Source organism: Cariama cristata, unplaced genomic scaffold, assembly GCF_000690535.1.
Source record: "Cariama cristata isolate BGI_N322 unplaced genomic scaffold, ASM69053v1 scaffold38689, whole genome shotgun sequence".
In the NCBI taxonomy this organism is placed as follows: Eukaryota; Metazoa; Chordata; class Aves; order Cariamiformes; family Cariamidae; genus Cariama; species Cariama cristata.
Window position 1 is genome coordinate 5,256 of NW_009638157.1, and position 11,183 is coordinate 16,438.

General features: G+C 37.6%; 1 protein-coding gene across 1 annotated transcript; it reads left to right on the top strand.

The window, feature by feature from the left end:
- Positions 1-185: 185 nt before the first annotated feature.
- FDX1 (ferredoxin 1) lies at positions 186-8,174 on the top strand (the record flags this gene model as incomplete). Its single annotated transcript, XM_009708606.1, has 3 exons — positions 186-310; positions 3,123-3,252; positions 7,934-8,174. Coding segments are annotated over 3 exons (370 nt in total), but the record flags the coding sequence as incomplete, so codon positions are not given.
- Between the last annotated feature and the right edge of the window lie 3,009 nt (positions 8,175-11,183).

The window sequence follows — 11,183 nt, forward strand, 5'->3', positions numbered from 1 at the left end:
CCATTGCCTCTTTTCGATATACAACATCGCCTGTACCTGCTACAGCTTTTAAAAGCCAATAACTTGGGTTTCTGTGCTGTTAGAGTTCATAGCGATTACTGGTTTAGTAGTATTCGATCAATTTTAAAGATCTAAAAAAATTGAGAATTGTTTCTTTAATTCCATTGTATGCTTTTCCTTTTCAGCTCAGAAGATAAAATAACCGTTCATTTCATAAATCGTGATGGTGACAAACTAACAGCCAAAGGGAAACCTGGGGATTCACTGCTGGATGTTGTTGTTGATAATAATCTAGACATAGATGGTTTTGGTAAGTAGATTCGCTGAATACTGTATTCTTAAATATTTATAGAATCATAGAGGTTGGAAAAAACCCTTAAGTTCATCTAGTCCAACCCTAAATGATTATTTATTTATGAATTTATTTATAAAACTTAGCTGTACTTTATTGGATTTTCTCCTCATTTTTTCCTGCATGTGCATAGAATATTTTGGGATAATTTCTAAAGAAATATATGAGGTGAGCCTTGCTTGAATGTTAAAGGAAGGGAATGTGGACAGAGCACTGTCAAGGTAGAATCTGAAAGATGCCACCTGCAGACTCTTCTGACCTGAAAGGTTCTGGAGGCAGCACAAAACTTGTGGATTTCTAAGTGTCTGGTTACTGCTGTATTGCCATACTGTCTCAATTTATTATCATCAGGCTTTTTGTGGCACAAAGTGCTGTAGTATTTGAGTGCTAAGTGAAAGAAACAACCAGATCCATGTCAGTTAGCAGGGAAGAGCAAAAAGTTTAATTCTTATTAAAGGATTGGGGTAAAGGAGACCAATGCCCTAGTGAAATTCTAACTCAGTACAAATTCTGCTTAAAATCAAAATAAGGGGAAGTTATAATACCTCCCTGTTCCTTCAAACTTTTGCACTTTCCATAGTTTGTTCTATTGAACTTGTAGGATTCTACCCATGCAAAACAGTGATATTTGGTAGTGGCAATTAAATACCTCAGGTATTTACATGAACATGAGCTTAAGAATTAATAGTACAGACTAAAGTGGGAAGTGGAGGTACAGTTTGCGTGAGTGAATGGATAGCATGGAGCAAATAGAGAAAAAAATAAGTAGGCTAGTGTAGCATAGTTTGAAATCTGAGATGTGTTTTATTTAAGTGCAAATAAATTTCACTGCTAGTAATAAAGTCTTTGATAAGATTTTAAGTCTCAGACTTATGTCTGAGGCAACTCTTATGTCTAGAGTTGCATACATCTGAGGAAGAATTGTCTCTTAAAAATCTGTAATGCGTTGGGATAATTAGCTTTGTGTATCGCTAATTCAATGTGTCACATAGGCTTACGGCCAGTCTGCTGGTATTTCACAGTAAATATTTTCTCAGTTTGTGTAAATATCAACCATGTCAAAGCATTGTGGTAAAGTTGGGGGGGAAAAAAAAAGATAATACTGTCAATAAACAGAAACCAAACTAAAAATCTTTAAAGTCAGTCTTCTGAAACAATCTTTAATTATAACATATGCTAATCCCATTTCAGTAATCATTTGCTAATGAAACGTCATACTAGCACAGAGAAATAATACAGTATAAATATTATAAAAATGTGTGTTCTATGTTTAAAAAAAAAAGTAATGGGGGGAAAAAACGTAAAATTTCTACCTATTTAATTCTATCACTAGGGGGCATCGTATGTGCAGTAATAATAATAGAAATGTCTTTGTATAGAGACTTACAAACCTGTTGAATGATTCAACTGCACTCAATGTGCTTGCTACTGCTAGCTTTACAGTTGCAGAAAGACATTCCACTATTCAAATAGACTGGTCAGTGTTTTTTCTTCTCCCCCTGCCACCCTCCCCCCACCCCGATCCCCTTACCTCCCACAACATTACAATGCTTAAACTACTGATAGGACAAGTTTTACATTATTTGGCACTTTAAATTTAAACTCTCTTTCGCGTGCATTTGTATGTACTTGAAGATGTGATATATTTTAAAAATCAAGTCTTCTAGTACAGTGTCATGCTCACTTTGTTCATAGGCTGTTGATACCATTACTACACATAACAGCACGGTACTTTCTGTATGGTTCTTGTGATCTGATGATGAATCCCACTGTTTCTTTTCATAGGAGAGGTTATACATGCAGCCTTGCTTCCCTTTGTTTCTATATGAGTACAACAGTGATGTGGTCAAAATACTCTTAGTTCTGCTTTCCCTGGAAATGAGTAAATAAATGAAACTTGGCTAATGTGTTACCTGCTGTGCACTTATCAGTTTTAATCAGAGGTGGGGGTTTGTGTGCCCCACCCCCAGTCTCTACACAAGTATGAAGAGTTCAGCTTTCTCCTCCTCTTGAAGCTGCATGCTTCTCTTTCAGCAAAGTGGAGAACTCAGCGCCAGCCCTATACAGCGGCAGAGACAAGTTTGTTAGCATCCAAACTTTTACTGTCCTATGATGACCTAATTGCTCTAGCAGGTAGATGTAATTGATGCTCGTTCTGTTTAACCCTAGCAAATTATTAGATCCTTCGCTTGAGCTGGATTGCCTAGTAATACAGGTAGGCCTCTTTAACAGAGAAAACCATCTCTCTCTAGCTTGACTACCTTTGTTGCTGTGAATTAGTGTTCTGTTGAATGAGAAGAAATATCAAGTATAAAATCTCTCCTTCCTGTACTTCTGAGGAATTTTTTGTATAGCAGGTGTCTTCTGTTGAACTTCTTGAGGAAATCTTCTCAAAACCATGGGAAAGAGGGATAGAAGGATCAACCTTGGAAATAAATAAATTAAGTAGTGTTGGTTGACAGCATTGTCTGCTTTTGCATTCTTACAGTAGAAAACTTATCTCTCTTTAAATGGTAGAAAGGGAATTAGTTAAGTATTTTAGCTAACTACAGCATTCAAGTAAATCTTAATGTTGTAGGAACTGTAGAAATACTATGGGCAGTTGGATGCAGAGTAGATATATGAATGTGGGAGTATATGAAACAATTTTACTAATCAGGAGAGATACTTCTTGTATGAGACAAACAGATATGAAGGACTGCTTCTGAAACTGCTGTGATTTGAATCTTGGATTTTCTGTTACCTTGATATTTATTTTTTTTTTCTTTAGGTGCATGTGAAGGAACGCTAGCCTGTTCAACTTGTCATTTAATCTTTGAAGACCACATATTTGAGAAACTAGATGCAATTACTGATGAAGAGATGGACATGCTGGACCTGGCGTATGGCCTCACAGATACGTAAGGCAACGTAACGCTTCACTACATGAAAGAATGGAAAGAAGGGTTTGCAGATGAGGCAGCCCAGTATTCTTAGAATGCCTTAATCAGTTTTTAATGAATAGCTGGATTCTGTTACACAAATGGGACTACCAAGTTTAAATATTATTTATCTGAATTCATATTAAAAAGATGTCAGTATTTTTTTTGTAACCAAAGAGTGGCAGTTACCAGTACTTGCTCTTCAAAGGTGTCTGATGCCAGTGGTGCTGCTGTTGTGTGTGAATTTTTTTGTTCTTGTTTCCTTTCCCTTCTGTTTTCTGTCTCCATTAGTCTGTAGCTAGTTAATATATTTTATGAATGTGTTTTACATTAGTATTTTAGTTTTGGTCAGATCTTCTTCTCACAAAGTCACAGAAGGGTTGAGGTTGGAGGGGACCTCTTGAGGTTATCTGGTCCAACCCCCCTGCCCAAGCAGGGCCACCTAGAGCTGATGCCCAGGACCATGTCCAGATGGCTTTTGAGTATCTCCAAGGATGGAGACTCCACAACCTCTCTGGTATTTATGTACATTGATAAGATCCTCCCCGCAAGCCTTCTCTAGGATAAACAGTGTCCCACATGGCCGTGTCCCAACTTGTCATGCTTCAACTTGTGTCAGAGGGCTTTTGGTGCACACAAGCCCTTTTGGGTGAAACTAATCCTAAAATGTGCTCTAACTGCTAATGGGCATTTTGGTGCATAGGATGAGACTAATGGTAGTCTAAAGTAACGCTCTGTTCTACATTTCCCCTACCATAACACGCTTTGTAATTAGGTTATCACATCCTCATCACAGACCGATTCCTAGTGGGCTGTACTCCTTGCTGGTGTACACGTAGCCTGTATCCTAGATCGTACAGTAGATGAACAGTAGGCAGCTATGCCTTACAAGGTTTCATAAGTGCTTTCCTTTGTGCTTCAGTGGAACTGCTTGTTGAAGTTTTTGAGAATCTTTCCAGTGATGTCAGAGAGCTTTATACCTGGCCTGTATAGTGTAGGGTTTTTTATGTCTCTGCAAGAAGTACTCTGAATTAACTCATTTATCTCCTTATACCAGTAAGGGGAATCCTGTACTACTCATTTCTACATGAAAGTACACTTTTTCTCACTTCAGCCAAATCTTAACATTTCTGGGAGGTTATGAAGGCAAAGAAGTCAAGCTATAAGAAACTTATTTCAGGTTCTTTTGTCTTATCCTTTTTCCTGTCTCCCCTCAAAAAAAAAAAGCTTTCAATTTTGAAAAAAATCATAAGTCTATTAAGTGTGAATTTACTTCACTCTTACCATCTACCATAATTCTCCTAAGAGTAACTTTTAGGTTCTGGGCCAAACCAATTCCTAAATAGCTCTGGGACCAATGATCTCAAACTTTTTTCTTTGGCTATCTTTTAATTAAAGGTTTAAAGCAAGGAGTTTTTACTGAAGAACTGAAAACAGTAGAAAGCGAGAGCTGTCAGTTTAAATATTTCTATTTTCTCTCAAAGTTCTTCAGACCAAATTAACTTTTAGACCCTCTGAGGACACTTGTTTCTTCTATCATGTTTTCCTACCATCATGTGTTCTTCCTATGGCTAGGGATTTTTCATATGTGCAAGAGGACGACTTTTCTGGAAGATGGAGCTTTAAGTGTTTGATATTTGCTATAGGTTACCTGGTCTCCTGTGCTGATACAAAGCTGTGTAATGGAGATGCAGTACTATGCTCTGTCATAAGTATAAGGATAAAAGCTTTTTCTTGTCAGTGACTCTCTGTATTTGGGGAAGTTTCAGCTAGCAGCTGCCATGAAAGCTCATGTTTTTTAAATGAGGGACTAATTAGAAAGGTTAAAATGAAAATGTTTTGATTAACTGCAGAACAGTAGAGATTATTAAAAGTAGTAAGATAAGGGGAATGCAACCCTGGCAAGGTAAATGTTTAAAAAGAATACTGAAGAAAAAAAATAAGATGAGAAACAACTTGCTAAAAAATAGAAAAATATTTTTGTTTCTAACCTATCAGAAGCAGGAAACTTGACTGCGTGAAGAGCCAAGGGGTGATGTAGAAGGTGCACTTAAAATACAAAAAGTATAAAAATATAAAAAGCAAAGTTCCTTTTTCATTGTTGTCTCTAGAGATATTACAGAATGTCCGTGCACTAGGAAGTTTAATTGCAGGGGACTTTCTGGAATATCTGTCTGAAATTGATGTGTACGTAGAAGTTGTGTTACAGCAAATAAGTAAAATAAGTAGTAGCAAATGGTAATGACTAGGTAGCATTCACCCAGGAGTTCTACAGGAATTCAATATGACATTTCTGAACTACTGTCTAAGGCTTGATTAGTTGGTTTAAATCTGCTTCCACATCAAAGGAATGGAAGGTAGCAACCCAACTTTTAAAATTAGATCATCGGAATTGGAGAACAGTGATTCTGATTCCATAGTGGACACGTTAATCCTATGTCTATGGGCTGTTGCTTTTTTGTAGTTTCTACTGTATCATGGTAAGGAAAGAATTCAACAGAGCCTTTGTAGAGGGATGTAACAGATATTGAAGTTCTTTAGGTGGGTCACTGAGCATGAAGAAACATCTTACAGTTCATGTAGTTTACTTAAGTCCAGAAATCCTGTACTGAGTTTAGAGTTGCAAAGGGATAAGAGCAAAGGCCCTGTAAAGCATAAGTAATTGGTTAAAAAAAAAAAACAAACCCAAACATTTGTCTTTTAACAAGGTGGAAGTATTCGGCTGTCTGGTAAGAGTATGTGATCAACAGTGTGATCTAAAAGCGATTGGTGCTAGGTTTTATGTAGTGAGTATATTTGTGAAAGATTTGGGAGAAGAGAATGAAAAGTAAGGTACTTAGTGTAAATCGAAAACTGTCAGTGAAGGCGTGTGCAAGGATCTTGTGCCATTGAGTGACAGGAAATGAAGTTCGATCTTAAAAGGTGCAGATAAATGCATATGGAGAGGTGAGTAGAACAGTAGTAAGTTTGGATACTTGAAATAGGCCGTCAGCTAGCTAGTGTCTTTGCAGGAATGTCAGCTTAAGGTTTGGTGTCAAAAAAAAAAAAAGACAACAAAACTTTAAAAGGTAAATGGAACATTGGCAATATTAATTAGGAACAGGTAGAAACCCAGAAAATACCATTACATGACAAAATTGGGATTCACCATATCTTTATACTTGTGCAACTTTGACTTCCTGTTTTGTTGGGGTTTTTTTCTTTTTTCAAAGTAGTAGAATGAGAGGAAATAAAGGGAAGGCCTATAGAAGTGGTTAAAGGGAGAATGGCTTTCATGCAAGGATTGACTAAATCATCTTTTTTGGGGGTCCAAACTTCTTCAGCTTTAAGGGGTGAGGGAATCTGCTTAAATATCTATAAAACTGTAAATGCTGTGGAAGAATTTGAATAGGAGAAGGTAGTTTGTTTCTCACGGTGTTACTTAGTGCTGCCTTTTTTTTTTTGTGCTGCTGTGTAGCAGGCTGAAAACAAAGGGCCCTGTTATGTCACATGAAGTGAATCCACAGTACAGAGTACATAAGCAGCTAGTGTTGGTCATTAGTAAAAAACGGACGCTGCAGTAAAATTAAGCCTTGCTGATAATGCTACCTATAAATATCAGAAATCACATATCTCTAATAGATTTAATTTCTAAAGCTATTCTTAGGGATGCATATTCATGATGCATTCATCATGCACTAAATCTTCTGGTAATGTATGTATTTATCCATACATTCCAGTAATTTGAAGTTAATGTATACAGTCGTTTGCATAGAAATACTAGTTTTGGGTATAGTACTGAATTGGGAGCTTTAACAACAGTTGATGACTACATGCTTGAAAGAGTTCTGCATAGATATTACTGTAGTACCATTTTTTTTATAACATCTCTGCCTACATTCCTATACTGATTAAATGATTCAACTGGTGCTGCAGAACACTGCCCATCCTTGATGAAGTTTAAGTATTCTATACTTAAGTACCACGGCATGGACGTTGAATTAAAGATATCCCAGCAATAAAAGTGGCTTATCATGTCTGCAGAATTTTGTTGTGGTATTAAATGTTTTGATTTTAATTGCTCACGTACATCACTTTTTCACGCTAAATGATAGGTAGAAAAATGAAGGATTATATCTCCTCAGGTGCCACGAGTTATTTTATCCTTCTCCTCCCTGTGTTTCTTGTCTTTTCACTCAACCTTTCTGGCCTAATGACTCAATCTTGAGTTGTTCGGTTTGAAAACATTGGACCCTGGATGGATTAGGCTATGCTTTTTTTCTGAGACTTTCTTTCAGATTCATTACCTTCATCTCTTCAGAGATGCCAAATGTGCCTTAGAAGATCAAGTGTCGTTCCCTGCACTTGACTGAACTATTAGTGGTGCATTGAAAATGGAAGGGTCATCCTTGTTACATGTTGTCTCAGCAAGTAGGAGATACTCGATGTACAACTTTCCAATGTACTGAACTCTGCTATTTAATATAAATCATGATTATTGCCACATTTATCTTTGCATTGATGCATGCAGCTCACTACTGGTCTTGATTAGACCATGCATAAGTGGCTCTTTCAAGATCATGAAGTGTTTGGGATGGCTGAATGTTAGAGGCTTAAGGGGGTAAGTGCTGTTAGATATATGACTGGCGAGAACTAACGACAACGTCCTGTTTCACTACAGATCACGTTTAGGCTGCCAAATCTGCTTGAAGAAATGGATGGATGATATGACTGTTCGAGTACCAGAAGCTGTTGCTGATGCTAGACAATCAGTAGATATGAGTAAAAACTCCTAAAAGAAAATATCTTAGGGGTTTTAAAGAAGCTTAATTATTTTTATAACTTATTTTTAAATGTGTAATTAAATATGGAAACTTACATAATTGTGAGTTATTTTATATGACTATCAATATTAGATTAATGCTATTTTAATTTTCTTTATAGAACCTCCTATATTTTTACGCTTAAAATGCAATAATCCTTCTTATAAGTGATCACTGGATTATAAACGTTAGCAAGTGTATTACAGATTTCATATAACATTATTCTACCAAAACATTTAATGACGTTTAAAAACTGGATCACTTCTAGAAGACTTCTGAAAACCCCCGGGCATTTCCACGTTTCGGACCTGGATACGTAAGAGAACAAAATTCCTAAGACTGCATGGGGTCTTCTTAAAGTGTTGCCATTAAAGATGGTATTCTCAGAGCTGATTCACATTCTTAATAAATATGATACTTCCTCAGCAAAGAGTGGATTTTCAGGGTAGGGATTTTCCAACCTTTGGAATCTTAGTGAAATGTGGTACATTCTCTCTTGCAAAAATACTGTTAAAACCATGAAATCTAGGGACTGATATAGAATGTTGACACCTGCAGCTTAATTGCTGCAGTGCATCTCTGTTGCCTAAATCAGAAGTCGATAAACCTCCACTGTATTTGTTTGACTACACCACATAGGGGGATACCCGTGGCTTAGAAGAGTAAAGCCTTGGAGCTGTCTAATGGGAGAGCGTAACCACTGGAGGTAATGGTAAATTGTTGCTGTTCTCGGAAGATGGCTGAGTTGGGATTGAAGAGGGCAATGTTTGTCAACATAAGATTTGTTCTGAAATCTTTATACCTTTTTCAGTTTTGAGCTTTTTTGGGAGGCAGTCTGATGTTAGCTAGGGCATTCGGCTTCAAGAAATTCCCAAATTCTGGGCTTTGCTCTCAGGATCTTTTCAGTTATGGTTGATGTGAAATGACCAAGTATATTTATTCCGTAAAGATGGAGTAGGTTCCCCAGAAGGGGTAGGGAGACCCCCAGGATGGGATAGTGTGTGGACTGATGATGAAGAGCTTTCAGTTGGATTTTGGTTTAGTATTTCTAAAGTAGACCAAAATAAAATAATGTCTATAAGACTCTTTATTATTCTCTCCAGTTTTTGTTGCCTAAATACGTTAATGAAATGGTTGTCACCAATACAGTATTGTTACCCTTATAAGGTAATTTTAGTATTTTGGGTGTATTTTTATATTTTTTTTAATATATATAAAAACCATGTTTATTTACATTTGAATGATCTAATGCATTCATTAATGCCTTATTTGAACTGGTGAGAATGACATCTAGACATCTTTTCTTGCATTACTATATTTATGGGAGAGAGGGGAAAAATTTTTTTCCGGTGTTGCATACTGGGATTGTTCTGAGCTTCAGAAAGAGAAAAAAAGTCCCTGTTTGTTATAAAAAGATATATTTTTCTAGAACTGTATTAGAGAATAGATCTAGTTCAGATTCTTTGATTTCCTCACTGAGTAGCTATTACTGTGTCTCCTGGTGTTCCCTTTTTGGACTTTTCCCTAAAACAAGATATACTTAATGTGGCCTGCTCAGAACTGAATCATATAGCGTTTTCAGAATACACTTCCTATCTCATCTAATTCAAAATATGACTTCAGAATTGAGATTTTTCTGGCTTTTTGAAAGACAGAGGGAGCAAGGTTGGGGAGAAGGGTGGAAAGAAACTGAAGAAATGTTTTGAAGATACTGCTGTCTTCCTCTTCAACTGCTGTGACTCTAACCATAATTTAGAGGTTACCCTCCCACAATCAGGCACTAAAGTAAATCAGTTCTCACTTTGTATTTCCTTTTGTCCTGAGTTCATTTATATACAGTCATTATTATTAAATCTTGGATTTTTTTTTTTAACATGAGACAGAGCTCTTTAGCTTCCAAGAGAGGGAACTCAGGTCATAACCAGATGTACTGTACATTCTTATATTGGAAAGAAATCGGATGTCTTGGTATAGCTGTGTGGTTTAGGGGTAGATGTTGGTGTTTGTTGGGTTTATCGGTTTTCTTGAGTTTTGTTTTGTTTTTTTTTTTTTGTTCTGTGGGTTTTTTGTTGTGTGGTTTGTTTTTTTTTTTTAAACATACAGTATTAGGCACTTCTTGTGGGGAATCTTGAAGCGCTTAACACTGTGTTTAAACAACTGTGAAACAGCTCTCGTATGACAGTTTTCTTTCTAAGCCAAGGTGGTTTCATTGTGCGTTTCCTGTGTTGGCTTCGCCTTACAAAGACACTGACTCTCCTACAGTGTGCCTGTAGAAGGAATTGTTTAGCACAGCAAGGCAAAATGGGACACTTGAAAGTTCATTTTGAATTCTAGAGGTATTCCATATTGCCTGCAAATCGAAATCTCACAAGGCAAAGGAACTGATGTGTAATCCCCAGAATACACAGCTTGGAGATACTTGTTTCCTTATTGTCAAAATAATTTGCAAATAAATCTTATTTTATACCACTTTCTGACTGTCCTGATTTGGCTGAAACAGAACTATTTGTGCTTTCAGTAGATTTATTATTTTTTTTCTTTCCCCCTTCAATTAAGTTTTTTTTTTTTTAGTAACTGCCCTGTCTGAAGCTGACTGCAGGTTTCAGGCATTGCCTGCTGTCAGAGCTGATGGCAGTTCATGTCTGTAGTTGTTGCTGGGGCAGGAGCAGGATTGTTATGCAGAAAGGCCCACGGGTGGGTGCTTGTTCCCTGCGGGCTCTCTTGGGCTGTGCTGGGCTCCTCGTGGGGGGAAGGCGGAGGAGGGGTCGCACCCCCAGGAAGCTGCAGGGGGCACAGGTGACCCGGGACCGACCAATGCCGTATTCCATCCCACCCACGGGAATACTCGGTATAAAGCTCGGGAGTCAGCCCTCTCTTCCCCTCACGGCCGGCATCCTGGTGGGACTCTGCTTGCTCTCCTGCCTCTCACCCTGATCCATGCATCCCTCAATCCAGTTCCTGCCTGCGGCGGAGTCCAGTCTGGGACATCCGGGTGCCTGCCCTGCTATGTGAGCACTGCAAACGGGCATGCGGTCCCATGGTCATCATCGGGAAGAGCAATTTCGGTTTTGTGTATTTCTTCTATTAGTAGTATTAGTTTTAATATTA